At 41.0% G+C, this 18,495-nt stretch overlaps 1 protein-coding gene across 1 annotated transcript in view; it reads right to left on the bottom strand.

The window, feature by feature from the left end:
- LOC144783054 (mitogen-activated protein kinase kinase kinase kinase 5-like) overlaps positions 1–18,495 on the bottom strand; it is an 834,532-nt gene that overhangs the window by 414,052 nt on the left and 401,985 nt on the right. The window contains exon 8 of the mRNA XM_078662226.1: positions 153–225. Within this exon, the coding sequence (XP_078518352.1) occupies positions 153–225 (73 nt within the window). The remainder of the gene's footprint in view (positions 1–152; positions 226–18,495) is intronic.

Here is an 18,495-nt window from a genome sequence, read left to right as displayed (position 1 = left end):
ACCCGCGCACACCCACATCCCAGCTCTGTCTTTCTCTCACTTTAACTCTCTCTCGTTGCTCTCTATGGACACGTGCCTTTATTTATCAGAACATAAGCATGCTAGAATGACGCCATGCCCACTCCCACTCCCACTTTTTATGTCTGCTTTACCAATATGGTGTTCCGATGAAAGACATTCTCTTGGCTAAGGTGGCAGTAATTTGTGCAGAGATTCCGAAATCAGCTGGTAGAAAGGATGAAAACATATGTATTGTTAAAAGACATCCACTAGTCTTCAGTAAATCAGTAAAGTTCAAAATAGTTTTTTCGAATTGTAGAAAAAAACAAAACAGCATTAAAACATTCTTCACCACAGCAAGCTGAATCGGTGAAAGCACTGTAGGCACAGAGATCAGACACGTGAAATTGCAATATCCTAATTATAGTGTGCAGCCCTCTATGCGATGGTCTTGCCACCAGACAAATGAACTCATACATGTTGACTATACCACACAAACGTTAGACCCAGAGAAGCCCTCATGAATTAAAAACATTGCACATGCTCAAATTAATCTTAATGATAACCCTGAGCTCTGACCTACGACATACTACGCAGTTCAGTCAAGAATATGGCTACTTTGTCAGAAATCATCCAGGGTCAGACAGAAAACGAGACCGGGCACTACAATAAAAGTGGCCCCCATTAGTGAATTACATACCTTAAAAAGTAACCCATGTTTGCAAATTCGGCAGTTCTGATCGTACAAAGACTCTCTGTATAAGTCTATTGCAAGGTATGGGAAACTGAATGGATTTGAGCTTGCTGCTGGCAATGTCTGTTTCATTCTCAGGAAAATCAACAGTAAAAAAACACCCAGAATACCCTAAAGCAGGCCCACGAACAAGCACAAAACTGGCCCACAAACTGACCTGTGAGGCCGGCCCATCGGGCACTGCCTAATTGCCCTTTAGGCCTGTCTGTCTCTGACATCATCTTCAGCAGCCCCCAGCCAAGGCTTTAAGCGCTATATACCTGTCTCTATCAAGCCGATTATTCCATGCAAAGAGTTAATAAAAACAATTTAAAAATAAGATATCGTCACAAGAGATGATTTCATGTGCATTGTGAGCCCCTGAAAGGACCTAACAGAGCACAATCAGCAGGTGCATTCAAGGTTCTTGTGCCATTTTTTGGCCTTCTACAGAAGCTCCTTTAGCTTGAAACTTTTTCTTCATCACACTAGCACCCTTTCAGCTCTCTAAAATCTCTGGGACTTCCTCGATCATCACCTGTGAACGTCATTCACAATCAGAGCTTCACAAACATTCCTCATGACCCTACTATCAGTCTGGACATCTTATCTTGTCCCTACGCTCTCACCTAGGGCCCCATTAGGATGATGAGCGGACTTTGTCCGCCCACCATCCCATCGTGAAAATGGACCGCCCGCCAAAAGGGCGGGGGTCTTGTGGGTGCTATTAGGATGCACCCGCCACAGTGGCGGGCGCATCCTGCATCCCTAATATTGTGGCAGGCGTTGCACTCAGAACCGCCCCCCCACAATGTTAGGGATGCATGTTGTGCACTTCCAAGCACAACATGGCAGGCACCGCGCGATGCCTGCCATGTTGTGCATGGAACTGCAGGGAGGTTCCATAGGTACCCCCCATGTGCACCTCCCACCCCCAGGAGTCCTTGGGGGCCCAAAACGGGCCCCCCTAGCAGACTCTGCATGCCTTTCCGTGGCATTCCTAAATGCACATAGTAATATGGCTGGCGGTGTCAAACAGACACCGCCACCATATGTTAGTCGCAAGTCGACCGGGCGGAAGTGCGGCAGACGGCATTTCCATCCACCGCGGACTCCCCAGCCATAATAATATGGCGGGGTGTCTTTACTACAAGGATGGCGGGCGGATTGCCCCTGCCATCCTAAAGGGGCCCCTAGTATTTTTTCCTAGATGCTCATTTTTTTCCAAAGATATGACTGAAGTCTATCAACTGTTTGTCATCTATTTGCTTTTTTATACAGCCGGGAGTTTTTTTTTCTCTCCCTACTGTCTTGTGTTCCCTGTCTATCTCTATCTGTTTTCTTTTCTTCTATTCTCTTCTTTCTCTTCATATTTACTAACCGTGGCTCCTTGCTAACTATTACTCATTTTGCACCTCTCCTACTTCCAAAACGAGTTCTTTTAATTTCCCATTTTGTCACTCAAGACTGCCCACAAGGAACCTTTTCACAAGCGATGCTTTGCCTGCTTCCCAAGAAAGGTAAAGACTTATCAGAGTATGGGAGTTACAGGCCCATCTCTCTTATTAACATGGACTGCAAGATATTAGCAAAGGCCCTTGCAATACGCATCAAGCAGGTTATTTCAGATTTAATAGGCATTCATCAATAAGGATTTGTGAAAACTTGTTTTATTTCTGATAACTCCTGAACCTTTGTCAACATCATCCATATGGCCTCTTAATCTGCCATACCCTGTGCGGCTATAACTTTAGTTGCCGAAAAAGCTTTTGAACAGGTTTATTGGGATTTTATGTTTGGTGCTTTAAAAAGGCTTGGTTTTAGTCCCCATATTCATAGATATATTATTCTGTTATGCTCTCAGCCTTCCACCTCTATTTATGTTAATGGTAAACAGTCCTCATATTTCCCTCTTTTCCGAGGTTCCAGACAAGGCTGTCCTTTATCCTTTCTTCTTTTTTATTTTACCTTGGAACCCTTTCTAGAGAAAATCCGTAGATCATCAGTTTTTCCTAGATTCAAATATAAGCATTTGGAAGTTAAATTCACTGCGTATGCAGACGATGTGTTACTATATGTGTCTGACCCATTAAATATGCTTCCTGCTTTTTTCTGTTTATTAAATGAATATTCCTTGGTATCTGCATATAAACTTAGTATAGAGTAGTCAGAGGTATTTCCATTAAATAAGTACTATCTTCCTGAAATGTTCAAGGATACAGGTTTTCCCTGGACCTCAAATGTTTAGGCATTCTATACTCTGACTCCATTAAAGAAACTATTTTAATTAATCTAGAACAGGCTAGATTAAAAATCTCCAGTATGTCCCTTGCTTTGTCTTCTTTTTAGGTCTTGCGCCTAGCGTTGCAGTGCGCAGCATTGCTTGCTTGCGCGAGACCTCTTGAAAGGGCTTTAGAAAGCAAACCACACGCGTGTGGTTTTGCTTTCGGCTGCTGTAATTGGCTTTCGCATGCTTTTTTTTCACTAAATACAGCATGCAATTGGGCAAAGGCGGGACAATGTTCAGCCTTTGCTCCGGCCATTCCCACCAGTGGCCGGCACACTCAGCAGCGTGCATTCGCCTCCTGCCGCGCTCCTTCCCCCCGATCCTCTGTGGTGCGCGCGCACCAAGAGCTGTCTTCTTGCTCTTTCAGATCTTGTTTTTCTTTAGTTTTGGTATAATCGCGCCCCGCGCCTTACTTTTGATGTTATAAGTAAAGCGTGGGTGCCGCGATTATACCAAACGTAAAGATATATAAAAAAATGTATTTCTTTAATTTTGGTATATTCGCGGCACCTGCGCTTTACTTTTAATATTGAAAAAAGGGAAGAGCGGGTGCCACGATTATAGCAAAAGTAAAGAAATATATTTTTTTCCATTTCTTTACTTTTGGTATAATCGCGGCACAAGCGTTTTACTTTTAATGCTATAAGTATAGTGCAGGTGCCGCGATTATACCAAAAGTAAAGGAATAGAAAAAAACATATATTTCTTTACTTTTAATATAATCGCGGCATCCGCGCTTTACTTTTAACATTAAAAGTGAAGCGCGGGTGCCGCGATTATAGCAAAAGTAAAGACTTTTTTTTCTATTTCTTTACTTTTGGTATAATCGCGGCACCCACATTTGACTTTTAATGTTATAAGTATAGCGCGGGTGTCGCGTTTATACCAAAAGTAAAGGAATAGAAAAAAACCATATATTTCTTTACTTTTGGTATAATCGCGGCATCTGCGCTTTACTTTTAACATTAAAAGTGAAGGGCTGGTGCCGCGATTATACCAAAAGTAAAGAAATTGATTTTTTTTTCTATTTCTTTACTTTTGGTATAATCGCAGCACCTGTGCTTTACTTTTAATGTTATAATTAAAATTAAAGCGTCCGTGCCGCAATGCTTGTTTTAAATGAAATCTCTGCAGCTGTCTTTTAAGAAGAGTGCCACAGCATTACAGTGCTCTGCAGTGTGATAGGCTTAATGCCCATAGTGGAAGGAAGAGCCGGTCACACTTGGTATAGTTCTGCATTTGAATTATGACATAGTTTAAGGTTGAAGGTTGAAGAAGCACACAAATCACACATATTCACATTGACAAAAATTATCAATTTAAAAGTGGATCACAGTTATAAATCTAGAGGGGTGGGACAGCTAATGTAAACCATGTCCCTCTGTTGGGTCTCTATTTATTGACACTAGGAAAAGATCAGACAAGTTGTCTATGTGATCATCATTTTAGCAGGCTGAACTAAATAAAGCAAATGTACCTACTTGCTTTTAGGGTGCTGATGCAAGATTGCTAAAAGTAATTACCTTAAAATCCATGGAGGCATGAGGCTTGTTCGAATTTCACAGAGGCTGCGGCAACCGGCCTAAGCCTCCATCGCCTGGGTTCCTTATAATGGAATAAGGAGTTCCCAAGAGCCGGAAGTAATCCGACACCGGGGACTAATGGTGGGAACAAGGCGCCACGCAGTGTGCGGTCGTGGATCAGCCGCGGTTACACAATCCCCCTAATGTTATCAGAGGATTCCTGGGTGTGCAAGTATTTTATTTATTGTCAAAATCCGGCGGAAGGGAATAGTTGCCCTTCAGGCACACAGCAATGGAGGCGGAGGAGAGAGTTCTTGCACACCACACCCTGAGAACCGAAGCATTTTTAGGCCTTAAGAAGAAATTTGGTTGTCGATTTGGTACTGATGAAAAAGTACCGGACTGGGAAAACGAGCCGCGAAAGTTGCCCACAGCATTGCAAGCTCACACAATGTCCACTAGAGTCCGCTTCTCAAACTACGCACCAGTGGCAGCATTTTATACTTTCCAGCTGTTATCCAGGGTGTCGGTGGGTCCTAGTGCTCAAAGGAAATGCACCCTTGGCTTCTCTTTGTATTCTAGAATACAACAATAATCAGGGTTTCGTGGGCTCCTCAGGACTCTAGGCCCGGTGCCACTGCACCTACTCCACCAATGTAAGCTACGCCCTTGCTTCCAGCTGTGCAGGTTCCTGGCACTATTTCCACCTTTGACTTTGATCTTGGATCACGCTAAACAGATGCCGCATACAAACAAACCAATACTCACTTCTCACACATTGCACCTCTGTTGGGTTCTCACCTTGGGGCTCAGGGCTAGCTCTTCACACCTCGCATGAATGGTTCTCTCCATGCTTTTCTCCCTGTGCAAGCTTTTCACATTGTGCACTAGTGAACATTATGCACGCTACCGGTGACTGCTTGTTGCTCTGGTTGCATAACAGCTTCCTATAGCACTCGCTAGTGCAAAGGGCTCACACTGATTATCAGGGGCTGCTTCTCACACTGCCTAACACTGGCAACTTCACGTTTCACAGCCAGCGTCTCGCGCTGTCGACCAGCCTTTCAACACTGCCGATAGTACATGCATGTCACACTGCTCATCAGTGTGTGCTTCTCATGGTTCTCGACAGTGTATGCCTCTCAGAACTCAGCCCCGCCAGGGACATCACTCGAATTGTCAGGAGCTTCTTCATCCATATCGTTTCATATATTCCTTTTTATTTGAACATCCTTTCATTCTCATTGATTTTCGTTTAATCAGATTCATCACTTAAATTTTGTCAATCAATCAATATATCCAGTGATCTTTTGCGCTGTATGCATTATGGTTAAAATAAACTTGATTTCTCCGCAAAAAATACTCAATGAAATTCTTACATTATGTTATCATAATGGACTCCAACTAACATTCAACAAAAGCAAAATATGTGCTTTGGTATTCAGGATGTGTAACCCACTATTCTGGCACTAGGCCGCATTTCCTTTGACGCATTGGCACACTACAAAATGCCAACACTTTCCCAAACCTTCCTGAAACTAGGAAACAAGAAAGTTCGATAGAATTTTGCGAGGTGGAACAGTTTTGTGAAACAGGCAGTATTTCCTTTCTGCAGCAAGCACTGGCCTCGCAGGCAGATTTCGCATTTTTTGGTGGAATGCTTTGCTTAAGCCTAGACGCAGGCCATGTAGGCAAAGTATAGTCTGTTCTCAGTGTGTGGAAGTCGAAATCTTTCCAGGATAGACCTTCAGGTGCAATGCCCTGTGCAAGACAGGAGCTGTGACCTTGGAAGCAGGGCTTTAAGTGGGATGAGAAAACGGGGGTGCTCCGAATGGGGCGTGGCCAATGTAATTAAGGGCGTGGCTTAAAAAACCCAAGAGTTAAAAATCTGTGCTTTGCACAGTGCACCGCCCGACTTGTTTTTCAAGCGTTTGTATGAACATTACAAGTACCAGTAAGTAGCGATTGAACAGTGTTGTATTTACAGGTGCTATAAATATTCTTGAAATTCTTTAGATAGCAACGACCACCTCTGGACCAGTGGTTCACTCGCACTTAATCTCTAAGGCTGAGTTTCAGAATTATTTGTCAGTTATTAAAGGTATTATCTATCAGGCAGGGTGACTACTCTCGCGGATGCAGTGAATGTTAGATGGCTTGCTGCTCCTGTGGCCTGACAGGAAAAGTATTACATTTTGTTTTATTCCATGTTTTACAGCTCTTGAGAAAAATAACAGCCCATAAGTTTTAAAAATAACACTTTAATAAAGTGCCTTGTTGTTTACAATGACAATAGCTAAAACTCTGGTAAATGCAAGACCTATTACATTGCAAATGCTTGTTTTATCCTGGTGGGGGAGATTAGGAACGATTAAAAGGATGATGTTACCAATTATTAACTTTTATTTATACATGCTTTCTGTCAAGCTCCATCTGTTTTTTTTTAAAGTCTGCTAATTATTTACTTCAATCCTTCCTAAGGAACATACGCAAATCAAGAATATCGTTATCATAGGCTTCAACAAGCTAGGAACGATGGTGGGGTTATTTCCCTATCTCAGGAGATACCGCTCTGCTTTTTCTCTTCAGCAAATTTAGACCACTTCTTCAGTTCCTTCTCTGGACGAATGTACAGTATGGGGCCAATTGGAACAGTTTGTAATGCCCCTTTTTCACTTACTGAGGCGGCACATATCTCTCACGTCCCTAGGACCTTATTTACTCCCCTACTTCAACATTGTCTCTCCGTGGTTACACCTCTAGTCCTTAAGTCTTATTCTCCATTAGAGAATTTTCTACAAACCCCTATATGGTAAAATAAACACATTACATTGAACAATCAGGCCCTCTATTGGAAGGAATAGATTGATAAGGAATAATATTATTTGAACATATAATTTCAAATGATTCTGTGTAAACTTTAGGGACATTCAACTTAAATACAGTGTTTCACCCTTGTATGAGGATCAATACAACTGTATTAAGCCCACCATTCTTCATTTCCATTCGCAACCTTCTTCCTCATCAGTATTTCATTGCCTTCTACCTCTCCCATTGATTTTTCCTCAAAGGTGAAGGCATCTTGTACATATAAGCTATTATGCCTTTCGCCTAAAACAGACTAAAATCTGAAATCGAACTACGGTGTGAATTGGATTTCAATCAAGAATTTTCTTGGGGTACAATTTGGGCTAAGATACACGCTACATTCTGCTCTGCTGCCACTACTCAAACGTCATACTATTTTTATAATAGACTATACTACATTCCCACACGTTTGCATCAATTTCACCTTATCACTGACGGCAAATGTTGGTCTTGTGCCTAAGACAATAGTGGTTTTTTTGTTAGTTTTTTTTGATTGTCCCTGAGTTCGGAGTTTCTCGTTACTTATTTGCGATAAGATCAATAACTTATTAGCTACAGATATGGCATTTAATCATGGTCATCTCTTCTTGGGTGGTTCGTCCCCTCTATGGCATTCTCAGAAGTTAACTGGGAAATGTATTGATTTAATGATAGCACTTGCTTTAAAAATGATCACATCTAACTGGAAAGACACCTCAAAAATCTCTTTTATTGGTTGTTGGAATCTATTATGTCATCATCACAGACTAGACAGAGCCAATTCTACTACATTGCCTTTAATGATTAAAAAGACCTGTTCTGGCTTCCTCACACCACATACCTATCCAGAACTGTTGCTCTGTGTAGACCTGTGTGCACCGCTTTGGACCCTTTATGAGGTAGCCACTGTTTTTGTTTTGGTTGTTCAGATATTAAAGATGATTTCTAACCATGTTACTCTATCATTGTACTTAATTTTCTTCTTTTTCTCCTTCTTTCCTTCTTACTCATCTCTCTCTCATTCTGCTCTCATTTTCATTCTAAAAAGTTTATTATAAATGATGCAGTTCTATATTGTTGTGTTTTTTTCCGACTCAAGGCATTATGGTTTCTTCTGGTTGTTTACACTAAACTGTTAAATCATTTGGGTATATTGTTATATTGTTTTATATTTTGTGTGTACATAATGCTTGAGGGGATCTATATCATTTCACTATGTACTGTTTCGCTACTTTCTTCAATAAAGCATTTTTAGCAACAAACAAAAAAGCGCTTCATAAACAGGACTTCAAGCAAAGACAATTTTGCTCAGCAATTTCCCCATGTACATTTTAGCAGATCAAACCAACTGATAATTATAGGGAGAAATGACTGGTAAATACTGGCTCATGCAAATTTTGAAGAAGGAAGGACTGAACTCTGCATGCTATACCCCGTTTTCAGGCAAAACTCAGAATCGGAGATAATTACTGCACCCAATACCATTTTGAATTCAATACCATTTTTATTGAGTTCAAAAAGTATTGCATCCAACCCTGGGGCACTCCAAATCTAGGCATAAGACATTATTGTTTAACAAATTCTGCGATGGTATTGCTGACAGTAAAATCAAAATGTTGACGTAAAACCCAGAAAACAGCAGCAAAGAAAAACAAAAAATAGAAAATAAAGAGAAGTTATAAACTCAAAATAGGAAAAAGTATACTTTAATGGGCATAACATCTGAGGAAACATCGTCAGGATAATCCTCCCGAATTGATGAAACCAAGTAAAGTGAGCTATCATCAAAGCTCTCAATATTCCCCAGATTTCAATAATCTGTTCATTACCATGAGGTTTAGTGTTATGAAACTAATCCTATTATGTCTGAGCCTGCAGCGATTGATTAATTGATTTTGTCAAAAGATAGTGCATCTACTGTGCACTTTGAGGTGAGACATAGTTTTTTAGCAGTTGTCTCTAATGATGTGTACGGCACACTCTAAACTCTGGGTCTACCTGGGACTTCAAGGAGCGAGAGTTGCCTGAGTGGGTCATTTGGAGTTCAAAGCTCCCACCCACTGCATAGATTGGCTAGTTACCCTTTGTGACCCGCCCCCATACGGCACTATATGATTTGATGTGGTACTTTGTGGTTGCTGTCGAGGTAATATTATACCTGGGACTGTTGCTGCTCTTAAGGGAATCCCGAAGAGAGGATGGTGCTTGAGTGGGGCAATTGCAATTCAAATCTTTCACTCATCACGTGAATTGGTCACCTGCCTTTCTACTACAAATCCAAGGCTTGTTAGATTTCCACATACCTCCGACAGCAGAGGCGTAGACATTACACTCTGTTGGTTTTAGGGCTCTCCATTTATTATATTAGAACATTAATTTTCTGTTTGTGACACATATGGGTCTATTCATAAATGTAACTTATACTTGTGACTAATTTACACATGTAATTCACACTTTTAAGTAACTTTACTACTTGCTTGGCTAGTCAAAAAATCAGATTGTAAAGTTACTCAAAAGTGTAGACTTACATGTCTTCAACCCCTGAGGTGACTACCGGAAAAAATAAACAGTAGTTATTCCATCACCACACTTGGCTAACCACTTATACTGCAACACCCTCCAATAGAAAATAAGGTAGGGACTTAATAACAAATCAATTGAAAATATTATTAAATTATTTTTAAATAGTTAAAAATATAAATAAATATAATTTAAAGTTAAAGAATCTAAAAATAAACCTATTTATTATTTAATTATAAAATGGTTTCCTAGCTTTTTTTAAATTAAAAAATTAACATATTTTAATGTTCTTACTTTAGGTAGAAATACATTTTTTTATTTTAACTTCAGAAAAATAATTTATATTTAATTTAATATATTTAAATTGATTAACAATTTCATTTAAAATCAAGTTAATAGTGTTATATAATTTTCCTTATATACTCCATTTAAAATTAATTTACATTAATATTTCAAATGAAATATCTTGACAATTTTATTTTCGTTAAACAAATCTGTTTACGTTTCCCTACAGTTTACCATGGGGGAACACACCAATCAGGGTGGAGTACTCTTACGGGAGGGTTTTGTAATACCAGTATTTGGCCATGTGTGATACTGAACTTATTCAGTTCTGGGCTGGAGTAAGTTAATACCATTTTGATACCATTTTGAGTCCCTTTTTGATTTTAGTAATTTTAGAGGGATAGTTTGTGAACTGCACTGTGCTTATTTTTAGTGGGTTGGAGCATATCCCTCCCTAACCTTACCTAAACCCCTCCTTAGTTCTCCCTAATCCCCCTCCTTTTAGTGTAAGGATTTCCCATTTTCCAGCCACTCCCCTCTGTCCCCATGACATTTGTTGCTAAAATGTTTAATTATGTGTATGGAGACTCTGCAGTTGAGGTAGAGATCTCGGCACAATAAATGGTGGGGTATTCGAAGGTGTACGCGCTGCACCTAAGTTTGTGGATAACATTTTTGAGTGCATTTGTAGCACTGCTGTAGAACTACAAGATGAAGTTTGTGACTAGGCCCCATAGACTCTGGTCTCTTAGAATCCCTCCTGCGTGTACCATATTCTTGAAGAGTAAGTGCACATATTCAAGATGATGCAGGCATTGTATGAGATTCTATGTACAATACAAAAATGTATCTTTTGTTAGCTCACATAAATGCTGATCATGCAATCGTGGTCTAACCATTGCTTTTATACATTTACTAGCGTTAAAAAGGAAATCAAGCGAAAAAAGGTATGACTAAATCAAATTATACTCGGCTAGTATAATACATTTGAAAAACCCCACCGAAAGAGCACAGGCAAGTTGCAGCACAGCTGTGCTCGCTCTCAATGAAGGTTTCATATGTGAACAAACTGGTATTACAGACTTGACTCCTGCAGCAGATTAACTTGTGGATTGCAATTCTCATTTAACAGTTTGAGAAAACATGGTCACCCGGATCTAAACAGCGATTATCCAAAATTTACCATCAGGAAAAATGTTTAATAGAAGTTAAACTGTGCCCCAGGTGTCGACGGAAGGAGGTGGGGAGTGACGTTGCACTCTCCCGCACCAAGAGGAAGGAGAGGGGAGTGCTGTGGCACTCCTTTAAGGCCCTGCCCGGCCGACTGAAGAGTCTGTGTTTGTCCGCAGGAGCAGGCAGACCAGAATGAAATGCCGGCTCCTAATGCAGCACGTGAGGGCGCTGGCCAGGTGAGAGCGACATACTCTCTGACTTACCTGGATGCGGGGTGCCCAGGTGGGACCGGGCCCCCGTAAAGACATGATGTGGCGTGAGGCCGCCAACGAAGGCAACACGACTTGCCCCAGAGCAGCGGGAGAGCCACTGCTCACCTATGCATGCTCTGGAGGAAGAGAGCACATAATACCTTGCACGGCCTGGATAGGCCTGCAAAGAAAACCAGCTTGATTTCAGCATGCGGTGACCCCAGGAAAATGGGGTCACCACCATTTGAATGCCAATGTACAGGGGAAGCTGCAGGAGCAACGTCGACTCCCCCAGCACAAAAGTAGAAAGTCGCCATCCTAAGTCTCTAGTGACTTAAAGAAAATAACCCCTCAAGGATTCATTCTTGTTTTTAAGCCTACCTAATGTTGGAACTTTTGTTTTTCAGTGGGGAGCTGATGGTTAGGATTACACTGAGGAGTGAGGGGCTGGAGACATCCCCTAGGGGTGGAAAGGTGTAATTGCACAGGTGGTATATTTATTTAATGGTGTTTCTTTTAGGCACTGGAGGTCACATGCAATATGTAAGGTGATAAGTAAACTGGAAATATGTTGCCAGGCATCCTAGCCAGGGCGCCTGGTTGTAATTCCATAGTCATGTGATTTTAAATGTGATGCCTTTCAGGGGCTGTGATTGACTTGCATTGTTCTTGTTACCAGATATGATATGTACTTGTCATTCCCAGTGATGCTTAGACATGTATTCTTGCTACTACATTAGTTTAACAACCAGGCTGTCAGCCACTGTGATTTAAGTGTGTATACTGTATGATCAGTATGAGATGCTCTCAGTCAGGGTTATGTGTCACTATGGCAGGTATTCCCATTATGAATGCTTGTTGAAATATTGAAGTGGGCCGTCACTGGTGTGGTGACAGTGGGAAGGGCACTCACTTCAGGTTATGGTCAACCCGTTGCATTTGGGGGCAAGATGGTGTTCATACATGTGAGTGGTGGTACTAGACCCCCCTCCTGCGGGAGGGGTCGGAATATTTACGCAATGTCAGCTTATATATATTTGTAAATTGATGCATAGTATTGAGTAGTATGTGTGTAATGAATTAACTCCAACTTTTTATAAAGAAAAGTACAGACTGGACATTCAATTATTGAGTGCTATTTCTGCGTACCGGTAAATGCCAATTACTAGCGCACACCACCTCCCTTGCGTAAGCCTTAGACTGCTCTGCAAGGCTATTCTCTGAGAGTCAAGCACTACAATGGGGTGTTTGGTTCCCAGTGAAGGAAAAATGTAGACCCATTATTTGTGCAGGCCTCACAACTAATGCCTAATTTTCCAACAATAAGTCTCCTGCTTCATAAGTTGATTTTTCATTGGATACCATCACAAATATGATTCTAACCAGCATTGATCCACTACGAATCATGTAATATCCTTTTTCCATTTTTTAAAGCCAACACCAACTAGACCTAAAGAATTCAGTCAAATAGAAGTGTGCCAGTTTGGTCAATGACAGGTCATCCATTGTCTAAAGAAATCATGGACAAGGCAAACAGAATGTTGTAAAGTAAAATCAATGTGGGAGAGTTGTGAATGAATTGGTCCTCCAGTGGCTGGGGGATAAGGACCCAGAAAAACCATGGGTGTGGTCCCATGTGGTTTTGAATGGTATCAGCAAAAATAAGAATACATCACTATTCTTTAAGCCTACATATTCAACTAGTTGGAATCCACTTGGTTTGGAGGGGCAGCTGTGGAAGAAGAAATCACATGCACCAAGGAATAATGCACTAAACAGCATACAGGCCACACTGATGAATAGTGTCTTACTGAGCAACATTTGGTACGTAATATCGTAGTCCACATAAAACTTATCTTGAGAGTATTCTTGAAGTGGTATGGCCATACTCTTGAACAATGATTGTTGGACTTGGCCCTTTCTGCAGGGTCATCTTCAAAAGTTTTGCCTTAACCCTCCTCTTTTCTCAACCAATTTTTGTTGGCTTTCAGAACTGCCCACTTTAGATCACTGACAGAATATCAAAGCCAACAATCTTGTGTAACTCAAATATTGCGTCAAAATTATTTTTTACAAAACAATTGTGTTCCTATCCTTAGAATGAAAAGTACAAAAAAAATTGAAAAAATATCATTTCACACTAATATTGGTAAAAACCATACAAAAGTGTAATTTCTTGATACATATAATTTAAATTAGTAAATCTGAAATAGTTTAACAATATACCATTGATATAGTGTTAATTAAATAAATCTCACTAATATTTTTATTACTATTTATAAATATATCCTCTTAGAAACACACATATATATTGATGTATGTTTATATATGTATATATATACACATACATATGTGTAATGAAACACAATTATTAAACATAAATATTTTACATTGTATCATTATTTTTTTTTAAGCATTCTTTAAATGTCGCATTGATTGCATGACAAAGCAGAGAGTGGAACACCAATTTAGTTCATTGATTTATTAGTACTCAGGACTATGCATTTCACCTTCACAGAAGCCTTTCTCAAAGTGAATGAAAAGCCCTCTACTTCCCATAGATATGCTAGTCATGGTTCATGAATAGCAAAGATACTCTATTGAAGCTGTATTGTTCCTAAATACTTCTGTGTCATTTTGAATGCAAATTGCTCAGAAAATTCTGCAGCTCATCAGAAAATAATTATAAACATACTAGCAATGTTATTCAATACATGTTGAAACAATAATATATATATATATATATTTATATATATATATATGAAACAACTCCTCCTCCAAAAGAAAAGAGACGTGACCCAGAAGGGAGATTCAAAGGAGCACTTTACTGCACACAGGTCTCGGGCGAATGCTGTGGGAGGGGTACCCCCGCCGCCAAAGTGGTATGGACTTGCTGGCCAGCTCTATGGAGCACTCTTTGTTTGTTGCAATAGCAAATAGGTCCATTACCCACCAGGACGCTTGGCAGACAACGCGGTAAGCGGATATTCATATCCCCTGTCTGGGTAACCGGGATTCCCGCGCCAACCCCCGCAAAGGATACCAGGCAGAGAGGTTGCGGCGGTCAAACAAGGGGGACCCGAGGGGGCACCGAAGTGTACATTTGCCTCACCTACCCAACAGACTTTAATGGCTGCGCCTGTCACGGAAGCCCACTCGACCTACATCGCCCCACAGCACTTTTCAATTTCCTCGAGGCACAGCATTGGGGCTTTGTGGGAAGTGTAGGTCCACCACACGGGACTACCCAGCTTGATTGCATCACATCGTGGGGGCGGAGTATGGCAAACGTTTAACAACAGCGTGACAGGCTGACCATTCGCAGCACAAGGAGCAGCTGGAGAGGGGCGCTGAGGAAGGCAGAAAGTGCCGAAATGCATTCGCCTGGCAATCTTCAAGCGGTGTCCTCCAGCTTTGAGCGTTTGGAATATATATATATATATATATATATATATACATATGTGTACTAACTCATTGACATATTATTTATCATACACAGTTTAACCAATATTCCTGTAATTATATGCCTCAAATGAGTTAGAGGCATATAGAGCAGGTTTTCACTGATTGAGAAAGTGTGAATGTGATAAATATTGTTACAGTTCAAAAGTGTAAGCAATGTGAAAAAGTGCAGTCCGCACCTAAAATATATGATTAGTACACAATTTGCATAATTAATATTCAAATACATATTTAATAATACATTTGAAATTGTTAATTAATTAATACCTATTTACCTTCCCACCCTATATCCCTACCAGTATAGCAACCCACCCCTTAAATATTAGTAAAGTAAATCAGTTTACATGATATGAATAACTATCACATACTTCCTAAAATGAATTAATAATTAATTATTACTTAATAAACTTCCCACCCTATCCCCCCACAAACCCAACAACCTGCTACATCACTGCACATTATTATTAGCAAATTAAATTAAAAATTCTAAATCACTTCAAATTACAAACAATATTAAAGTGCATTATTACCAATTGTGCAAACAATAGTGACACATAAAATAATATATGAACTAAAACACATAAAAATAATTTCAAAACAATATTTTTTACAACTATATAATTGAGAAGGATACTAATAACACCAATATTCTTAACAATAATACTTACCTGAAAAACTTTATTCTTGACAACGATATTCCTGCATCACTATATTTTTGGATGACTATAATTTTTTTCATATTTATTCTCTCCTGATATTTATGACTTGATAGTTTGTCCAATACTGAACACTTTAGCACTGCTAACCAGTGCTAAAGTGCTTGTGCTCTCTCCTCTAAGCATTGTGAAATTGGTATACACCCAAGTGGCACATTTAATGTACTAGTAAGTCCCTAGTAAAATGGGACCACGTGTACCCAGGGCCTAAAGATTTAATGCTACTCATGGGGCTGCAGCATGTATTGTGGCACCCACTTAGGTAGCACTTTTAAACATGTTTCATCCTGGCCATTGCAGCCTGTGTGTGCAGGTTTAAACTGGCATTTCAAGTTGGCAAAATAAACCTTTTGCCAAGCCTTAACTTTCCTTTCTAATACATATCTAATGCTAGGTAATATAGTCTCCACTATATTTCTGTCAAACTATATTGTTTTCCTCAATAGTGTGTCAGTGATCCGTGTTAGCTGGGCTGCCAATCTCACAGCACTGAGGCCTGTGAGCTCATCAGCTCAGCAAAGACATAGCCTTGAGGACCAGTCTCCACCCCCTGATGACATGGGGGTAAAATTAGCCCTGGATGTTTGAGACTGACGCGCTGTAGCACTGGGGCTTCATTTCAAACAGGGAGTGGAGAGTGTGGTCACCCACCCTTTCCCAACTCATCATTCCACTCTGTGACGAGTTGGGAAAGGGTGTGGTACAGGCTGCAAGCAGGCGGGAAGCCGAGAAATCTAGTCTGCACAGTTTATCATCAGGACTTTTGAAGGCACACTGAGCAGACTCAAGGTGTCTGCTTCCCGCTCTGCACTTTGTGAGGGAGGACATTTGAGTAGTGCGCCACACGAGTATGACTTTCAGAGTGACTGCCTGGATGCCAGGAGCAGTCTTGTGGACCTGCCGGAATGGAGCGAAGGTGGTGTGCACTGCAAGTGCATGTGCATTGTCAGGCCAGTGCCTCTAGCTGCCTAACTTCAAGACTTCACAATGGGAGGCAACTGCACCTTTTCCACACATGCTACTGAGGTTATTCACCATGCACACTTTTCTATCCAATACTTTTTTTTGTAAGGGGACTGGTGCTTAGGTAAATGAAAAAATTGCTTGTAAAACCACACACTAACCATATTGGCCAATCGAAAATGCCGGTGTCCTATTTCTACGCTAACAACATATCTGGAATAGGCCTTGTAATATTTATTGTAATGAGCAGCAGAGTTTTGGGAATTCCTGTTTCAGGGTAGAAGGGTATAGGTTAATATAATTTTTTAACAAAAGTTTCAGATTCTCATTGTGCCTCTTTTTTTTATATAGTGTGGTCACATGTCTCCCTTCCCACTTGCTCTGTTTGCTTGACTGGCCAACCTCGGTTCGCAGATTACAAATAGCTCCCCTCACTGTCCTCGCAGTTAGAGATCCGCTCCTCCCACACTGGTCCTCCTACTCAAACTGACAGCCAGGGCCGCGATTACCCTGCAAGAGGCTGCGTGGGTGGAAGGCAGTGCAGCCTAGCCATACAGCTGGCAAGAGCTCAGACGGGGAGAGAGCTAGGGCTGGGTCCCCTCAGGTAGGGCCACCAGCGCTAAAGTGGAGCCCCGATGGTTGGCTTTTCTTCCAGAGACTCCAGGAATTACCCGGTACCACATGCAAAAGACTAGGGAAGCAGGTTTGAGCTTTGTCGTCAGCTCAACATCCTTTTGATTCTAGGCAAATCATGCCTGAAAAAAATAATGAGTCCTTGTGTAGTGTAAAGAGTGCTTATGCAAAGCACTCCAATACCTTTGGGTCGAGGTCTCCCAATATAAAACCACAAAAAAAAGACAACGTCGCACACTTCTGGCAGGGCATGCATCACAGAGAATTTCAAGGAGGAATCCAAATCAAGACAAGTCTGTGACTGGGCAGGGTGAGGGACAAGGACCTGTGTTGTGGGTGACTGTACGGCCCTGAATGATGGTCCCCAGCAATCACAGAGCAGTCACTTCCTTACAGGGATTTGTGGGATTGGACTCAGGGAAAGGAATCCACATATATCTTTTGCCTATCACTTTCCATAGAAGCCTCACTACCTTCCCATCCAGCTAAATCACTCTAGCAAGGCAACACATTGTGCCAAAAAAGTTCTCTTACATTTACTTCTAGTGGGTCGCTGTTGGAGTGGTCCAGCAGGACCTTCGCTAGGGTGGCGAGTAACGCTGCATGCGCAGCATGGAATACACACAGACACAGATGGTTGCTAGTGTTGGCCGGAAGTCCCTAGTGACTTCGGCCTCCTTTGTTTAAGCTCTCTGGCCACGCCTGGCCAGAGAGTGATACATTGTGTATAGGTGCTTCCGGAGTATCGTCTTTGCTGGTCTTGAGGGATATAGACTAGACCGCTACAGCCGTCATGTTTCTTCCAGTTACACTTTGGCATGAACCAAGTGTTCTGACGTCAATCATTGAATCGTGTATTTGCTTTTATCTTATTTTTATGATGAATTTCCATGAATATTGTATGTTGCATGTATTTATAAGGAGGAGAAGTGTAAAAAAATGTTTTACCGGCAGACGGTGTCACCCAGGTCTAAACCCTGTGGACCACCGGAAGAGGTTTTACTTTACATTTGTGAAATACCTCTGCACTTTATTCAAGGATCTGTCATTTGACATGATTAACAAGTTTGTCCTTTGATCTTTTGTAGAGATTTAAAGTCAG

Source organism: Lissotriton helveticus, chromosome 9, assembly GCF_964261635.1.
Source record: "Lissotriton helveticus chromosome 9, aLisHel1.1, whole genome shotgun sequence".
NCBI lineage: Eukaryota > Metazoa > Chordata > Amphibia > Caudata > Salamandridae > Lissotriton > Lissotriton helveticus.
The sequence above is the reverse complement of the archived record's forward strand: the minus strand, read 5'-3'. Positions and strand labels throughout refer to the sequence as shown.